Source organism: Bos indicus, chromosome 12, assembly GCF_029378745.1.
Source record: "Bos indicus isolate NIAB-ARS_2022 breed Sahiwal x Tharparkar chromosome 12, NIAB-ARS_B.indTharparkar_mat_pri_1.0, whole genome shotgun sequence".
Taxonomy (NCBI): Eukaryota; Metazoa; Chordata; class Mammalia; order Artiodactyla; family Bovidae; genus Bos; species Bos indicus.
Genome location: NC_091771.1, coordinates 16,247,812 through 16,267,339, shown reverse-complemented (window position 1 = coordinate 16,267,339; position 19,528 = coordinate 16,247,812). Strand labels below are relative to the sequence as shown.

Below are 19,528 nucleotides of genomic sequence, written 5' to 3'. Positions count from 1 at the left end.
TACATACTTTTTAATTTTTTAAATGACCGAATAGTTTTACAATGTATGAATATAGATCTTGTTGGATTGTTAATTGCAAACAATGCCAGATGAACAATTTTATAAACAAATTTTGATGTACATTCTTAATTACTATAAGAACCCTCTTTTGCAAAACATTATTCAACTCTTTAGGAGTCCCTGTGCTCTTAACTTGTTGCCCTTAACTTACATTCAGTTTGTTAAAATCTAACTAGAAGAAATACCTTGTTTTGGCATTTGGTTAGGGTTTTGGTTCAAAACTTTCGTTAGGAGTTAAACAGTTACCAGTCCATATGTGGAAAAAAAAAAATCCATCTCTTTTATATCCATATGTCAACATTCTTATTGGAGTTTAAAGTATCTGAGATATCATACAGGTAGATTCTTAGTTTATAGATTAGGAAATTGAGGTCTAGAATGGTTAAGTGATTTTCTCCAGATCAAATAGAAAATTCTCAATTATAAGGCTAGAATTCTTAATTCCAAGTTCAGAGTTCTTTCCATATCCAAAGAGGCTCCCCAGGGATAGGTATAAAGTTCTCACCTGAGCTTCTTTAGATGACTTCATCCATACTCAGACAACGCATGTCTAGATGTGCATTTACCACCCCCACATTAATTGCCATCAATGTAGCTTATAGGTTTTTGGTTTTTTTTAAACAAGATAAAAAGAATCAAGTCAGCTAATGGGAGCAGAAGAAGAATTATCAAATGGCTCAAAAGTAGCTAGCTGCTTTCAAAAGGGAGATTGATCCTTTTCTAAATTATAAATTCTTTATTTTCTCTGTTTATAATCTCAGACTATCAACCTTACCCGGGTGGAAGAGTGGTAATCAAATTAAAGGCAACATTCAAAGATTTAAGGAGCTTAAGTTGTTGAATTGTAGACGGGATTTCTTTGATAGGATTATTTCTCAGATTCAGTATTTGTAAATGTTTGAGACAATATATCTAAGGAATAGAAAAGAGAAATAAACATGAGTAGGACAATAAACCCTTTGAACTAAAGCAGAAAAATCAGTAGCTTACACTCATTTTTCTCAATATATCACATATCTCAATAGGTACCTTTGCTAAGTCTTCAAAATAACTAACCCTCCTCATTCATATCTATGATCTGGTAAGATAGTGTAACTACTATACTTATATATCCTTGACTTAAGGATGTTCCTTTTCTAAATGGGGAAATCATCCTGTTTAATCAATCTCGTGGTTTTGTAAGAAGCAACTATGCAAAGAATGAGGAATGTAAGAGATACCTGTGTGATATATCTTCTCCTATACTTTCATTTTTAACCTCTTTGTTTCTTTCACTCTATCTCCTTTAGACAGAATATCACTGGGGCTTGTTTTTTTAAATCCAGTCTGACACACTGTAGTTTTTGACTGGGGTGTTTGAATGTACTCACATTTAATGTTACTATTGACATGGTTGGGTTTACATCACAGTTTAACTCACAGTGTTCTATATGTCTTGTCATTTTTGCTCCTCCTCTGCTGTCTTTGTCTGCATCAACTGAATATTTTATAGTACAGCATTTTAATTACTTTAATGATTTTTTTCCCACTATATTCTCCCCAGTTACTAGTGATTGCTCTAAGGCTTGTAATATCCACCTTGACTTATCAGAATCTACTTCAGATTTACACTAACTTAATTCCAGTGAGATATGGAAATGTTACTAAATAGCTCTATTCCCTCTTCCTTTTTTGTACTATAATTGTTATACATACTACATTCGTATATGTTACAGACCTGCATTATTTAATTACCACTGTATGTGATTTTGTGGCTAAGAGAAGAAAGGAGACCAAGTAAATATTTATACGGTTTGTTACATTTACCATTTTTGCTTTTACTTTTTTCTATCCTAAACTATTGCAGTAGGCTCTGTCCTCTGCCAGCATCTACCACCTTGAATTTTCCATGAAACTTGTAATAAATCCAGTTACCACATTTATGCCAGCCTCTGGTCTTCTATTCATTTCTTTTACACTAAGCATCATTTAACTTGGCATCATTTGCCTGCCCCTAGTAAAGCACTTCCAAGTCTGGATATTGCCATTTTCAATGGAATATTTTATCTATAGCTATACAGCACGGATTTGCCTTTTAATGGCAAGTTCTACTTATTTCTATCACTTTAAAAATGAGCACTTTATATTTTACAACAGAAAATCTCCCATACAGTTATATGTTTTAGTGGTTAAAGTAGTCTTTGACAGATCCATATGTCTCACATATAACTGTTTAGAAGAAAGGTTAAAATTAACATGAAGAACTAAGATCCCTACACTCCTCAGGAATTCTTGTCAATTTGTCTTAGTCAAATTAAGCAAACTAGTGTGACATACTCAAAAAGAAAAAATAACTCTTCTAGCAAAAATAAAAACACAGTTGTTGTTGAGTCTCTAAGTCCTGGCCAACTCTGCGACTCCATGGACTGCAGCAAGCCAGGTCTCCCTGTCCTTCACGGCCTCCCGGAGTTTGCTCACACTCATGTCCATTGAGTTGGTGATGCTGCCTAACCATCTCATCCATGGGACACAGTGAAGAGTTCTGACAAAATGTGGTCTCCTGGAGGAGGGAATGGCAGACCACTCCAGTATTCTTGCCATGAGAACCCCATGAACAGGATGAAAAGGCAAAACACAATATTATAGAGAAATTATGAAAATGTGTGTTTTCAATACTGCATATTTGAAACAGAAAGCAAGTCAGTTTGCTGGAAATCAATTCGCTTTAAAAGTCAATATTCTGGAAATCAATTCACAAAACAACAAAACACCCCATGACCAATTAAACAATGACTAAAGACACAGAAAACATAATCTGTCCTGAGCTTCCCTGGTGGCTCAGATGGTGAAGAATCTGCCAGCAATGCAGGAGACCTGAATTTGATCCCTGGATCACGAAGACCCCCTGGAGAAAGGAATGGCTATAATTGTCCTCATTAGTCATAATGACTTATTTATATAAAATGACACTGAATTACCTCTTCCCATATCTGATTATCCTTGATATGTTTTACTGAGCAGAATATCCTATTTCAGCCTACGATAATTAATACTTGTTACAACATCATATTACCTGGTCACTAAAGATTGTCTTTAAAACTTCCAATTAACATAGATAAGGTATATCTTAGATTTTATTCAGAATCAGGAAAAAAATAATTTTACATGCATTGTTTAATTATGAGAACATATTTGAGAACCAGACTGTAACACAATCTTTTGAGGATTGTGTCATTCGGACAGCCTAAGAAAAATGTACTATACTTTTGGTATTTTTGAAAGTAAGTCTTTTGGGATGCAATCCAAAATACATTTACTCTACAGTAACTCCAGGGTACCATAATTGTCTATTTTAAACTAATAATTATTATAAATAGTAAGAAATTATGACAATCTATACAATAATAAAATGGACTTACTTCTGTGGGGAAGTAACAGATGTTATTATATGATAAATTAAGATATATCAACTGGAAAGCCAAAGGTGTTAGATCTGGACAATTTAGGAGAAAAAAGCCCTAGAAGAAAGTGACAAGAGAAAAAGTTATTTACCATGCACAAAATATTTTATACAAGAGTTTAAAAAGATGAGCACATAATCTAAATGACAATGTTTGATATAATAGCAAGCCTAGAATAATCTTCCATTCATTTACTTTAGCCTTTCATGATAATAATTTCTTAAATATGTAAATAAACAAAATAGAAAAACTACCAAGTATTTATGCATGTAATAAATACAGTGTCATATGTGTGACAGGCATTATTTCAACTGATAACAAGCAAACTCTTATTGACTGTCCACTACATGCTGAAATAAATAAATATATTTTATATTTAATTCTCTCTTTTTTTTTTTTTTTATGTGCCCCAGGCATGAAATAGCTCTGGCCACCAATCCAGGCATCAAGCTAGGATGAACAAAGGACTAGACATCTGCTTTGCCCCTGACTGATATAAGAGCAACCAACCAGGTGCCTCTTTGCCCATTGCCAGGGAGTTATTTAATTCTCTTTACCCTCTATTTTTCATGTCTCTACTTCTACTTCTCTGTTATCTTTTTATTAATCTAACATCTATCTAAGATTTTTAACTGCCTAAATATGCTAGTTTCTGACTTAGGAAGATGTATCCCTTAATTTGGACTAAAATTTTTCCATTTTATCACAGTTGTATTTATTGGGAAAATACTGTTCTTATTATTTCATTATTTTCTATTTTAATGTCTGAGAAAATGTGATTTCTCCTTAAGTTTTGAATTTGGTGTTCAGAGTTTCTTTTTTTCTTAATCATATCATGGATTTAGCAATTTTATTAATTAATTAACAAAGTGTATTGATCCATAGTTTTCTTGTGGTGTCTTCATCTTCCTATGATATCTGGGTTATACTGATAGCATAAAATGTGTTCTGGATTGTGATATTTTTACTTAGTAAAAAATACATTTAGTCATCTGAAAGACCAAAATATATTTCTTATATATAGTTCGACTTCGTCCATGGTTCCTGGCTACCAGCTCCCGGAACCCTTGGAATTTCCTAGACAATAAGAGCAATGTGAACATTTTTTGCCATAATAGTTATTTCCTTATCTTCAGTTCCTGAAGTTGCTTCAGAGCCATAAAAGCAAAATGGGTGTCTTGTTATTCATAACAAACCCCTTTATAGCACAACTGTCCTTATGTAAATGCAGTAAATTTTGAAAAGCTCCTAAGAATGGAGACTGGTTATCAGAGGAACCCACCATGTGATTAGAAGGTTAGAACTTTCAATCCCCTCACCTCTGAAGAGGGGGATGATTAAAGACTAAGCTCAATCACCAATGGTCAAAAATTTAATCAATTATACCCATAAATGAAGCCTCCGTAAAACCAGAAGAACAGGGTGTGGAACATTCCAGGCTGGTGAACACATGGAGATCTGGGAAGAGCAGCACCTGAAGAGAGTGTGGAACCTCTGAACCCTTTCTTCATATCTTCCCCAATGTATCTCTTCATCTGGCTGTTGATTCATATCCTTTAATATCCTTTGTAATAAACCAGTAATCAAGTAAGTAAATCGCTTTTCTGAGTTCTGTGAGCCACTCTAGGAAATTAATGGAAGCCAAGAAGCGGGTTGTGAGAATTTCTGATTTACGGCCTGTCAGTCACAAGTATGGGGCTTCCCAGTGGCACTAGTGGTAAAGAATCTGCCTGCCGGTCAGGAGACGTAAGAGCCGAGGGTTCAGTCCCTGGGTTGGGAAGATCCCCTTGAGGAGGAAATGGCAAATCACTCCAGTATTATTGCCTGGAAAATCCCATGGACAGGGGAGTCTGGTAGGCTACAGTTCATGGGGTTGCATAAAGTCCAACATGACTGAAGCAATTTAGCATGGACATGGTCAGAAGTATAGGTAACACCTTATGATTGGCATCCTGAGTTGGAGGGGGTCCTTGGAACCTCCAATCTGTAGATGGTTGGTCAGAATCGCAGGTCAACATCCTGGGCTTGTGATTGATGTTCGAAGTGGAGGGCGGTCTTGTGGGACTGAGCACTTTCCCTGTGGAACCCAATGTTATCTCTGGATAGACACTGTCAGAATTGAGTTGAATTGTAGAACACCCAGCTGGTGTTCAAGAATTGTTTTGTGGCATGGAATTCCCCTATTCAGCAGTGGAATTGGATTGTGTCCCTATCTCTTTTATTTTCTGGAAGTTTTAGGGAAGTATAGATGTTCATTTTCCTTTAAACAATTAGCAAAATCCACCCATGAAGCCAGTCAGTCCTGCATTCTTCTTTGTTTGGTAGTTTTGTTATTTATTAAATCTATTTACTTTTTAGGGGTCTGCTCAGATTTCTAGTTGTCGTTGAGTCAGTTTTGTTAATTTGTGATTTTCTAGAAAATGTTTCATTTCATCCAGGATATTTAATTTGCAGGCATATAACTGTTCCTACTGTTCTCTTATAATCCCATTTACTTCTGTGTTTACTTATAATCCCATTTACTGAAGCCAGTAGTAACTTTTCCATTTGCATTCCTGATTTTATTTATTTGTCCCTTCTGCCTTTCTTTTTAAGTCTAGCTAAAGGTCAACTTTGTTGATCTTTTCAAAGAACTAACTTTTGGTTTCTTTGATTCTCTTGCTTTCCTTTCCTATTTCATTTATCTCCATTCTAATCTTTGTTATTCCCTTCTGCTAATTTTGGGTTTAGTTTGCTCTTTTATTCAAGTTCCTTAAAGTACAAAGTTAGGTTATTGATTTGAGATCTTTCTTTTCCACATATCTATTCCCCACACATACCAGTGTATCTCCCAACATCAATATCTCACATACCAGTATGTTTTGTTATAATCAACGGACTAATGATGCTATTGCTCAGTAGCTAAGTCATGTCCAACTCTTTGTAACCCTATGGACTGCGGCATGCCAGGCTTTCCTTTCCTTCACTATCTCCGGAATTTTGCTCAAACTCATGTCCATTGAGTCGGTGATGCCATCCAACCATCTCATCCTCTGTCGTCCCCTTCTCCTCCTGCCCTCAATCTTTCCCAGCATCAGGGTCTTTTCCAATGAATCAGCTCTTTGCGTCAGGTAGCCAAAGTATGAGAGCTTCAGCATCAGTCCTTCTAGTGAATATTCAGGGTTGATTTCTTTTAGGGCTGACTGGTTTGATCTCTTTGCAGTCCAAGGGACTTTCAAGAGTCTTCTCCAGCATCACAGTTTGAAAGCATCCATTCTTCAGCTCTCAGCTTTCTTTATGGTCCACCTTTCAAATCCATATATGACTACTGGAAAAATCATAGGTTTGACTATACAAATCTTTGGCAGTAAAGTGATGTCTCTTCTTTTAATACACTATATGGGCTAGTCACAGCTTATTTTTCAAGGGCAAGTGTCTTTTAATTTTGTGGCTGCAGTCACAGTCTACAGTGATTTTGGAGAAATCAAGAAAATGAAATCTGTCACTGTTTCCACTTCTTCCCCTTCTATTTGCCATGAAGTGATGGGACCAGATGCCATGGTCTTTGTTTTTTGAATGTTAAGTTTCAAGCCAGTTTTTTCACTCTCCTTTTTCACCCTCATCAAGAGGCTGTTTATTTCCTCTTCACCCTCTGCTATTAGGGTGGTATCATTTGCAGATTGTTGATATTTCTCTTGGCAATCTTGATTCCAGCTTGTGATTCATCCAGTCCAGCAATGTGCATGATGTACTCTGCATAGAAGTTAAATAAGCAAGGTGACAATATACAAGGAGCCTTAATGTACTCCTTTCCCAATTTTGAACTAGTTCCTGGTTCTAACTAACCATTGCTTCTTGTGCTGCATACAGGTTTCTCAGGAGGCAGGTTAGGTGGTCTGGTATTCCCATCTCTTGAAGAATTTTCCAGTTTGTTGTGATCCACACGGTCAAAGGCTTTAGCGTAGTCAATGAAGCAGAAGTTTTTTCTTGGAATTCTCTTGCTTTTTCTATGATCCAACAGTTTGATCTCTGGTTCCTCAACTTTTTCTAAATCCAGCTTGTTCATCTGGAAGTTCTCGGTTTATGTACTGTTGAAGCCTAGCTTGAAGAATTTTGAACATTACTAACATTAGCACATCATTATCAACCTAAATCCAAAATTTATGTCAGAGTCCAAACTTTGTGTCATAGATTCTATGGGTCTTGACAGGTGTATAATGAAATGTGTCCATTATGATAATATTAAATCATACAGGATAATTTCACTTCCCTAAAAAACCCCTTTGCTCCTGCTGTTCATGCTTCCCTCCCTCCCCCCAAAACCATTACAAGCACTGACAGCGTTACTGTCACCATGGTTTTGCCTTTCTAGAATTTTGCTGTTGTTGCTATTCCTCGTTCACTCCATTACTACCTCCTTGGCATTCAATTAATTTTTTGTAATCTGTCATGTTGATTCCTTTCTCATGCTCTTTTGTGTATATTTTATAGACAGCTTCTTAGGAATGGTTACCATAAAAATTAAATTGGCACCCTAAGTTTAAATCATCTAGTTTGGATTGATACCAAGTTAACTTCCAGAGAACACAAAACTGTTCTTACTATACAACTCCATTGCCCCAACCACTTCATGTTATTCCTTCAATACCATGGAGAGTAACCTAAGTTAGGAAACCTAAAGAAAAAATACCTGACAATACAACAGGAAATTGCCATTAAAAGTATCCAGCATACCTTAAGATTAAGTGCATTTCTTCCATGGATTTGACAGTTTATTATGGCCAGGTTGGTCATGGCTACTATTGTTTCATAGCGTGTTGCCACAACAGTCTTGAAACCTTCACCTTGTATGACAGGTGCCACGGTGGGTTCTATTTTTTTAGATTTAATGCTACCTAAATAAACAAAACAAAACAAAACGTGAAACATAAATGCGTCATCACTTAGAATGAAACTTAAAAGGTATTTTTGTATTGTAACAATTGTTGCTATTGTTGTTTAGTCACTAAATCATGTCAGACTTGTTTGTGATCTCCAGGCTCCCCTGTCCATGGGATTTCCCAGGCAAAAATACTGGAAAGGGTTGCCATTTCCTTCAACAGAGTATCTTCCCAACCCAGGGACTGCCGGCATCTCCTGCATCTCTTGCATTACAGGTAGATTCTTTAACACTGAGCCACCATGGAAGCTTCTATGACAGCAGTGAAAAGTGAAGGTGTTAGTCACTCAGTTGTGTCTGACTCTTAGGAACCCATGGACTGTAGCCTGCAGATCCCTCAGTCCATGGAGTTCTCCAGGCAAGCACATGGAACAAGTAGCCATTCCCTTTTCAGGGGATCTTCTTGACCCAGGGATCAAACCTGGGTCTCCTAGATTCTTTACCATCTGAGCCACCAGAAAAGCCCAGTAAGTCAACAGAAGTAGGTTACCTAGATACATCCTTTGGAAGAGATTCCTTTTAATCTTCAAACCTCATGTTAGAAATTCCCTACAACCTTCATCCACCCAACCTCAGTTGGTTCTACTGGCCAAACTTTTTAATATTAGATAGCGCAGATGTCTTTCAAAAAGAAAACCATAAGCTACTAGATTTCTACCTCAATAATTTAGATTCCATCAGACTTTTGTACTATATATAAAAATATCTGATTTTACAATGAATTACAGAAACAACTTCTTGCTTCACAAAATGAAGAAAGGGCATCATATAAATATATCTCAGATAGAGACCACATCCCAAGGAGCAATCTTGCTTTTTTCCTTAGTATCACCTTGACACATGATTCCAATACCCTATGTAACTCGGTTTGAAGACCTCACACAGGGAAAGGAAAATAAAAACCTAAACAACTCAGGAGTAGCCACACAGCAACCACCTGCATTTACTTTATCATGATCCTTGTGGGTTTCACCTTTCCTCAAGAATGGTCTACTCAAGGGATTTCCCTGGCGGTCCAGTGTTTAAGACTCTGAACTTCAAATTCAGGGGGTGAGGGAGTGGTGGTTCAGTCCCTGGCTGGAAAACTAAGATCCCACATGCAGCTTGGCCAAAAATAAATAAATAGAACTATCTTTTTTTTTAAGTCTTATTTAAGCAGACAGCCAGGAGTGGCAGGAAGATATTTTGAAATATATTTTACATTCCCAGCCATTCTTGCTGTATTACTTGTGCCAACAAATGTTATCATCTCAGCAGCTCTTATATTATGCTTCAGTGAAAAGAAATGGGGCATGCTAGACCAGAGACAACAATGTTCAGTTGTTAATTTCTAAAATAGACCCACTTCAGATCAACAGATGTGAAAGTTAGCCACAGAATGAAGACGTATGATGTGATACAGAGATTCCTTGTCTTGTGGGAGGGACTAGAGCGACAGGAATGGAAAATGAGTGAAGACATTAGTCTGCGGCCTGCTTTCTGTCCACCCACACTCATAGCTAAGCTTACACAGTTGGTTTTTGATTGAAAGGTAGGGAGATGGAGGCGGCAGAGGTGGTTAGAAATTCCCTGACAGATCTCTGAAGGATCTGAGGATGCTAAAACTCACCTGGAACTTTCAAAGAGGGAAACATCAGAGAGGAATAAACTCTGTAAGTTAGAGACGCTAACCTGATTTGTTCAGGCCTATGATATCGAGGGGCTTCTCAGTGGTTCAGTGGTAAAGAATTTGCCTGCAATGCAGGAAATGCAGGAGATGAGGGTTCAATTCCTGGGTCAGAAAGATCCCCTGGAGAAGGGAATAGCAACCCGCTCCAGTATTCTTGCCTGCAGAATCCCATAGACAGGAGCCTGGTGGGCTACAGTCCATGAGGTTGCAAAGAGTCGGACACAGCTTAGCGACTAAGCACACACACCCACGTGACATGGAGGACACCCAGAAGGTAATTTATGTCACAGACAGGGACAGGAGTGGCTAGAAGGCTAGTGTGCGCAGACAGCCCTGTGGTTGCTACAGTTAATGATATTACACACAAATATTTGAAACTACATCTGAACGTTGCTGAGAGAGTAAAGTTTAAAATTTTCATCACAAGAAAAAATTGTGAAGTGATGGGTATTAACTAAATTTATTGTGGTAATCATTTTACCATATATTCATGTATCAAATCAGTGTGCTGTTCCCTTTAAATGTATACAGAGTTACATGTGAATTATATCTCAATACAACTGAGGAAAAAAGAAAGTTTTATGGTTGGAGTGTTCTTCTGTGTAAAGTGTGAGATTGAAAAGTGTTAGCCACTCAGTTGTGTCTGACTCTCTGAGATCTCAAGGACTACAGCCCGCCAGGCTCCACTGTCCATGGGATTTCCCAGGCAAGAATACTGGGCTGGGGAGCCATGCCCTTCTCCAGGGGATCTTCCCAACCCAAGGATCAAACCTGGGTCTCCTGCATTACAGATTCTCTACTATCTGAGCCACCATCTCCTACTAAACCCATCCATTGAATCACTAATTTGTTATGTTATGCTTCCTGTTCTAAAATTTTATGTGATTATTTTTAAAAACAAAAATTTTTGTTCTCTGATAAAATTCTCCAACTATTTTTTTTCAACATAGTAATCACAATTATTTTAAAATCCTTGTTTGAAAATTCTAGTATCTGAACATGCGATTCTCATCCTATTACCTATTTCTTTCTACTGGTTTTCAGACATTTTATCCTGTTTCTAGGATGTTGAAAAAAATTGTGATTTTACAATTTAAAGCTGGACATTCTGGATAACAACTTTAAAGGGTCTGGACAATATCATCTGTCTCTAGGTTTTCTTTGACTGGACAGGAAGTATCACTGTGATTTATCAAGGATTGGTTTTGAGTTTTGTAGGGGATAACCTATTTTAGTTTTGTCCTTTCTCCTCAAACACCATTCTTATTGCCAAGGCATGGGTCCTCTGGGTCTTCAGCTGAAAGCTTACCAAAGCCCTTGCACTTCAACAGAACTTGAAAACTTTATGAATTGTCTCCTGTGCAACTGGTAAAATTCATGCTCACTTAGCGTCTCAGCCGATGTTTCCTGCTGTGTTCCTTAGTGCGTTGTCCAGCGCAAGCCCAGTTTAGAGACACCCAACACCCTTAACACCTGTGGGTCCGTTTCTACTGCTTACTCTTTCTGCCAGTTCCCATTCATTTTGTCTTTCTTTGTGTACCTGAAAACTGTGAACTGTTAACTACACACTATTTGTGAAATTGCTTATAGAAATAATGTGAGGTGTAGGATGAAGTAATCTTTCTTTAAACACGATTTTTCATTTGTTTCTGCTCAGTAACTAAGGTCAAAGCATTTAAAACAGTGCTGGCACATGGCAAGGAGCTGTCATGATGCCGTATCAGTCTTCCCCACTCAGATTAAGAATACTCTAGCTTTTATGATCCCAACATCAGTACAAAGTTGGGTTTATAGTCAGCACTTTAAACACAGTAGCTGGGGACTTCTGTAGCAGTCCAGTGGTACAGACTGTGTTCCAAATACAGGGGGCCCAGATTCCATCCCTGGTCAGGGGACTAGATTCCGCATGCTGTAACTGAAGATCCTGCATGCTGCACCCAAGACCCGGCACAGCCAAATAAATTAAAAAAAAAAAAAAAAGTTGCTGAGTAAATAGTTTAAGGACTGATAATGAGGTGTGACATATATGTGAATCACACACATATACACAAATGCACAAAATCACAAATACTTCCATGGCGAGAGAATCATACATATAATTTTTTAAAGAACAATATAAACCTTCTATTTACCTTCATGTAGGCTCAGCATGCTTTGCTTTGGGACAGTTTCTATATGTTCGTGTTCTGTTACACGGCTTTCTAGAAAAAAAATTAAAATAGGACCATGGTTAGATGTGCATGAAATTTCATGTTGAGGATGTTAGGACATTATTATAATTGTTCATCTTTTAATGAATTGAGGTTACCCATGGAAAAAAATGCACCCAGGAAGGCATCCATCTGCACTGGCATTCTGCTTCTAGAGTTCATCAAAACCACCTTACAGAGGCCCATTCATTCCTACTGCTCCTTTTTATGAGCTTCTGTCCATCTAGTCAAGGCTATGGTTTTTCCCGTGGTCATGTATGGATGTGAGAGTTGGACTGTGAAGAAGGCTGAGCACCGAAGAATTGATGCTTTTGAACTGTGGTGTTGGAGAAGACTCTTGTGAGTCCCTTGGACTGCAAGGAGATCCAATCAGTCCATTCTGAAGGAGATCAGCCCTGGGATTTCTTTGGAGGGAATGATGCTGAAGTTGAAACTCCAGTACTTTGGCCACCTCATGCAAAGAGTTGACTCATTGGAAAAGACTCTGATGCTGGGAGGGATTGGGGGCAGGAGGAGAAGGGGACGACAGAGGATGAGATGGCTGGATGGCATCACCGACTCGACGGACGTGAGTCTGAGTGAACTCCGGGAGTTGGTGATGGACAGGGAGGCCTGGCGTGCTGTGACTCATGGGGTCGCAAAGAGTCGGACACGACTGAGCGACGGAACTGAACTGACCCTTTGAAAGGCTTGATCTGGTTCCCATCACCACCGTCGGGGGTGGAGCTTCCAGTCTGTCCTTGCCAGACCGGCAAGGTCAGGATTCCTGTCACTGCATTCTGCCCCATCTATTAAACATACAGGCGAAAAGGAATCCCGTCATTCTATCCTGCAAACCCAAGCGGGAACCACCATGTGCTGGGATGCACCTCTGCCTTTGCTCTACTTGACCCCATTATTACAGACCATCTCCAGACTGGATTTACCTATCACAGACTGTCTTAGAGGTTTCCTCGGTAAAACTGGTGACGGTATGAGCATGGGACCTGGGAAATCAGTAATATTGAGTGTCACCGTTCGGCTGCGTACACGGTCAGACCACTGACGGGCTTTCACAGGCGTCCTCGGTACAGGGATCGGCACTGTTGCGCTTAAACGAAACAGGGGCTGCTTAAAAGTATAGATGTTGCTCTCTTGTAAAAAGTGGTCGGAGTGAACCTCCTTGAGCTTGGGACTAGGCGCTGAAGGAGTGGCACTTGGAACTCTGGAGAACTCCGAAGAGAGAATCAGAATGTCTTTTAAAATGCTGGCGTAAATGTTTTGTATTTTTAATGGCCCTTCTGATTTCTCTGGACCTTCCATTTTGCTTATTTCTTTCCCAAAAACCCGAGCTGAAGCTGAACGACACCTGGGGAAAAATATGGAACCAGTAGCAGTCTCTGGAATGTGCCAATAGACTTGCTTAGAAGATTTTCTAGTTGTTGAAATAGTCATCACTCTTTGTTGTACATGATGATCAAGGAAGAGGTTTTGAATACTGACAGGGGTTTGTGCTCGATCCCTTGGAACGACAGGAAAACTAGTTTTATCTCTTTCAAATGAAGTGGTTTTTTCTTGAACGAAGTGTACATGTGGTAGGCTAGTTTCACCAGTCCCGACTAAACCAGAAAAAGAAAAAAGAAAGCAGAATTAGATTATGTTTATCAAGGTGTCAGGAGCAAAACTATTAATGTATTAGCATTCATAGCTTTTTTAATCCACTCACCCTCCCTCACCTTCTTAAAATGTTTCTGTAATACTCACTCAATTATCAGGACTTTTGTTTAGCTAACAGGGATAAAGTTTGAGTGAATAACTGGAGAACTAAAAAGGCTAAACTGTGTTAGAGTATGGAGCTATTCTTAGAAGAATAGAATGGATGGAGAACAGCATGACATAAAGGGAGATTTTTGAACAGTTGCCACTAAAATCTCTGGCAATATAGAAGGTTAAAATGGCTTGAAGTTGGGTTGTTTATTATTTATCATTATCTCTTCCTCATCTGAAACTTCTTTGAGGAAGGATTTACATTTCTTTTCAAAGCCAGATGTCAGACCAAGGAGTCTTTTGAGCATGATAGCATTCTGATGCTGGCTAAAGGTACCACAAGTTCATCCGGGTTACAACCAGAAGTATTCTTTTCTCTCTTAGGTCCAGAAAATGCAATGTGCCTGCATTCTTAGGGACTTCGCTATATCCTTTCTCTTTCTGATGTGATGGAATGTTAAATGACATTTTTGTCTATTGTCTCAGTTGAGCACAATAAATGATGAGCACTTCAGTATTCTAATGAGGAGACAGTAGATTCGTTAAGGCAAGATTTGGCCAAAGAGATGGCCAAAGCAAGACCAACTCTCACCTGTTGTTCGTACATTAGAGATGGCAAGAGCCTGATCTGTATTTGTAGAGAGAATTTTCTCTGAATAGAGCTCTTGGAGTGTTTTGTGTTTCCCTGATCTTCCTCTCCTTATGGTGGGTGGAAGAAGGATTTATCCCCACTTCCAACCAAGTTAGGGTCTAAATCATCTATAGAGAACAGGAGTGTATGCCACAAGGAGAAAATAATATCTCACCACTCCCTACCATGGTTTCCCCACCCTCATACACCTACAGAGTAACAAAAATGATTCGGCCCTTCCAGTGCTGTGTCCCAACTGCAGGAAGACAAGAGAATCCTTAAAGCTACTTGACCTCTACCTCCTGGCATTTGGCTGGGGGGGGGGGGGGGAGGGGGAGCAGTGCAGAGACTCAGGACTGACGGTCACATTCACTCTTAACTCCTTAACTCTTCCTCCCCCATAGCCCCCACCGATGAAAATACCAGAAATTATGAGTGAGGCAAGAGAAGCAAAAGAACAAGGTATTTCTCTGGGCTTGTCTAAAAATTAGCAGACCTAGTCTGAGTTGGGTGAAAGGGCAAGGTTTAACTGCATGCTAGATGAAAGTATCGATTTAGATTGGACTTGTGGTTTAATAGGACTTCCCTGGTGGCTCAGACGGTAAAGCATCTGTCTACAATGAGGGAGACCCAAGTTTGATCCCTGGGTCGGGAAGATCCCCTGGAGAAGGAAATGGCAATGCACTCCAGTACTATTGCCTGGAAAATCCCATGGACAGAGGAGCCTGGTAGGCTACAGTCCATGGGGTCGCAAAGAGTCGGACACGACTGAGCGACTTGACTTCACTGTGGTTTAGTATCTAAAAATGAGACAAGGCTAATAGATGAAAGTGACTAGAAAAGCCTTGGGAGAGAGATGTCACATCTGATAAAGGGCTTGCATCCAAATAAAGAGCTCTTAAATTCAACAAATAAGAAAACACGCTAGGACTTTGCTAGTGGTCCAGTGTCTAGGACTCTGGGCTCTCAAGGTAGGGGGATCAGGTCTGATCAGTGGTCGGGGAGCTACATCCTGCACTCAGCAACTTGCAAACAAATGAATAAATACTTTTTTTTAAAGCCAATGAACATAGATACTCCAGAATTCTTTTGATTAGTATTAGTATGAGTATCTTTCTCTGTCCTTAAGATATACCCATTTGAATGCAGAGTTCCAAAGAATAGCAAGGAGAGATAAGAAAGCCTTCCTCAGTGATCAATGCAAAGAAATAGAGGAAAACAATAGAATGGGCAAGACTAGAGATCTCTTCAAGAAAATTAGAGATACCAAGGGAACATTTCATGCAAAGACAGATTCAGTAAAGGACAGAAATGGTATGGACCTAACAGAAGCAGAAGATATTAAGAAGAGGTGGCAAGAATACACAGAAGAACTGTACAAAAAAGATCTTCACCACCCAGATAATCACAATGGTGTGATCAATCACCTAGAGCGAGACATCCTAGAATGTGAAGTCAAGTGGGCTTTAGGAAGCATCACTACGAACAAAGCTAGTGGAAGTGATGGAATTCCAGTTGAGCTATTTCAAATCCTGAAAGATGATGCTGTGAAAGTGCTGCACACAATATGTCAGCAAATTTGGAAAACGCAGCAGTGGCCACAAGACTGGAAAAGGTCAGTTTTCATTTCAATCCCAAAGAATGCTCAAACTTCTGCACAATTGCACTCATCTCACACGCTAGTAATGCTCAAAATTCTCCAAGCCAGACTTCAACAGTACTTGAACCATGAACTTCCAGATGTTCACGCTGGTTTTAGAAAAGGCAGGGGAATCAGAGATCATATTGCCAACATCCGCTGGATCATCGAAAAAGCAAGAGAGTTCCAGAAAAACATCTATTTCTGCTTCATTGACTATGCCAAAGCCTTGGACTGTGTGGATCACAATAAACTGTGGAAAATTCTGAAAGAGATGGGAATCCCAGACCACCTGACCTGCCTCTTGAGAAATCTGTATGCAGGTCAGGAAGCAACAGTTAAAACTGGACATGGAACAACAGACTGGTTCCAAATAGGAAAAGGAGTACGTCAAGGCTGTATATTGTCACCCTGCTTATTTAACTTCTATGCAGAGTACATCATGAGAAATGCTGGGCTGGATAAGCACAAGCTGGGATCAAGATTGCCGGGAGAAATATCAGTAACCTCAGATATGCAGGAGAAACCACTCTTATGGCAGAAAGTGAAGAACTAAAGAGCCTCTTGATGAAAGTGAAAGAGGAGAGTGAAAAAGTTGGCTTAAAGCTCAACATTCAGAAAACGAAGATCATGGCATCTGGTCCCATCAGTTCCATTCAGTTGCTCAGTCGTGTCCGACTTTTTGCCACCCCATGAACTGCAGCATGCCAGGCCTCCCTGTCCATCACCAACTCCTGGAGTTCATCCAAACTCATGTCCATTGAGTTGGTGATGACATCCAACCATCTCATCCTCTGTTGTCCCCTTCTCCTCCCACCTTCAATCTTTCCCAGCATCAGGGTCTTTTCAAATGAGTCAACTCTTCGCATCAGGTGGCCAAAGTACTGGAGTTTCAGCTTCAACATCAGTCCTTCCAGTGAACATCCAGGATTGATCTCCTTTAGGATGGACTGGTTGGATCTCCTTGCAGTCCAAGGGACTCTCAAGAGTCTTCTCCAACACCACAATTCAAAAGCATCAATTCTTTGATGCTCAGCTTTCTTTATAGTTCAAGTCTCACATCCATACATGACCACTGGAAAAACCATAGCCTTGACTACATGGACCTTTGTTGACAAAGTAATGTGTCTGCTTTTTAATATGCTGTCTAGGTTGGTTGTAACTTTCCTTCCAAGGAGTAAGCATCTTTTAATTTCATGGCTGCAATCATCATCTACAGTGATTTTGGAGCCCCCCAAAATAAAGTCTGCCACTGTTTCCACTGTTTCCCCATCTATTTCCCATGAAGTGATGGGACCAGATGCCATGATCTTCGTTTTCTGAATGTTGAGCTTTAAGCCAACTTTTTCACTCTCCTCTTTCACTTTCATCAAGAGGCTCTTTAGTTCTTCTTCACTTTCTGCCATAAGGGTGGTTTCTTCTGCATGTCTGAGGTCACTGATATTTCTGCCAGCAATCTTGATCCCAGCTTGTGCTTCTTCCAGCCCAGCATTTCTCATGATGTACTCTGCATATAAGTTAAATAAGCATGGAGACAACATACAGCTTTGACGTACTCCTTTTCCTATTTGGAACCAGTCTGTTGTTCCATGTCCAGTTTTAACTGTTGCTTCCTGACCTGCATACTGGTTTCTCAAGAGGCAGGTCAGGTGGTCTGGGATTCCCATCTCTTTCAGAATTTTCCACAGTTTATTGTGATCCACACAGTCCAAGGCTTTGTCATAGTCAATGAAGCAGAAATAGATGTTTTTCTGGAACTCTCTTGCTTTTTTGGTGATCCAGCAGATGTTGGCAATTTGATCTCTGGTTCCTCTGCCTTTTATAAAACCAGCTTGAACATCTGGAAGTTCACGGTTCACATATTGCTGAAGCCTGGCTTGGAGAATTTTGAGCATTACTTTTCTAGAGTGTGAGATGAGTGCAATTATGTGGTAGTTTGAGCATTCTTTGGCATTGCCTTTCTTTGGGATTGGAATGAAAACTGACCTTTTCCAGTTTTGTGGCCACTGCTGCGTTTTCCAAATTTGCTGACATATTGAGTGCAGCACTTTTACAGCATCATGTTTTAGGATTTGAAATAGCTCAACTGGAATTCCATCACCTCCACTAGCCTTGTTTGTAGTGATGCTTCCTGAGGCTCACTTGACTTCACATTCCAGATGTCTGGCTCTAGGTGAGTGATCACACCATCATGATTATCTGGGTTGTGAAGATCTTTTTTGTATAGTTCTTCTGTGTATTCTTGCCACCTCTTCTTAATATCTTCTGCTTCTGTTAGGTCTATACCATTTCTGTCCTTTATTGAGCCCACCTTTGCGTGAAATGTTCCCTTGGTATCTCTAATTTTCTTGAAGAGATCTCTAGTCTGTCCCATTCTATTGTTTTCCTCTATTTCTCTGCACTGATCACTGAGGAAAGCTTTCTTATCTCTCCTTGCTATTCTTTGTAACTCTGCATTCAAATGGGTATACCTTTCCTTTTCTCCTTTGCTTTTGGCTTCTCTTCTTTTCACAGCTATTTGTAAGGCCTCCTTGGACAGCCATTTTGCGTTTTTGCATTTCTTTTTCTTGGGGATGGTCTTTATCCCTGTCTCTTATACAATGTCATGAATCTCTGTCCATAGTTCATCAGGCACTCTGTCTATCAGATCTAGTCCCTTAAATCTATTTCTCACTTCCACTGTATAGTCATAAGAGATTTGATTTAGGTCATACCTGAATGGTCTAGTGGTTTTCCCCACTTTCTTCAATTTAAGTCTGAATTTGCCAATAAGGAGTTCATGATCTGAGCCAAAGTCAGCTCCTGATCTTGTTTTTGCTGACTGTATAGAGCTTCTCCATCTTCGGCTGCAAAGAATATAATCAATCTGATTTCGGTGTCAGCCATCTGGTGATGTCCATGTGTAGAGTCTTCTCTTGTGTTGTTGGAAGGGCGTGTTTGCTATGACCAGTGCATTCTCTTGGTGAAACTCTATCAGCCTTTGCCCTGCTTCATTCTGTAGACCAAGGCCAAATTTGCCTGTTACTCCAGGTGTTTCTTGACTACCTATTTTTGCACTCCAGTCCCCCATAGTGAAAAGGACTTCTTTTTTGGGTGTTAGTTCTAAAAGGTCTTGTAGGTTTTCATATAATTGTTCAATTTCAGCTTCTTCAGAGTTACTGTTTGGGGCATAGACTTGGATTATCTTGATATTGAATGGTTTGCCTTGGAAATGA

General features: G+C 39.4%; 1 protein-coding gene and 1 non-coding gene across 8 annotated transcripts in view; both read right to left on the bottom strand.

Moving 5' to 3' along the window:
• The window catches only part of LRRC63 (leucine rich repeat containing 63), a 34,489-nt gene that overhangs the window by 8,230 nt on the left and 6,731 nt on the right, over positions 1–19,528 (bottom strand). For 5 of the 7 annotated variants that reach the window (XM_070800067.1, XM_070800064.1, XM_070800065.1 and 2 more), the window contains 5 exons: positions 13,224–13,895; positions 12,220–12,288; positions 8,214–8,374; positions 3,459–3,557; positions 836–972 (listed from right to left, as the gene is read on the bottom strand). In XM_070800067.1, the coding sequence (XP_070656168.1) occupies positions 836–972; positions 3,459–3,557; positions 8,214–8,374; positions 12,220–12,288; positions 13,224–13,895 (1,138 nt within the window). The other 2 variants (XM_070800070.1, XM_070800068.1) reach the window with 2 other exon arrangements.
• On the bottom strand, positions 3,901–4,040 carry LOC139186321 (small nucleolar RNA SNORA48). The gene has a single exon (XR_011569912.1). It is a non-coding gene; the product is annotated as a small nucleolar RNA SNORA48 (small nucleolar RNA).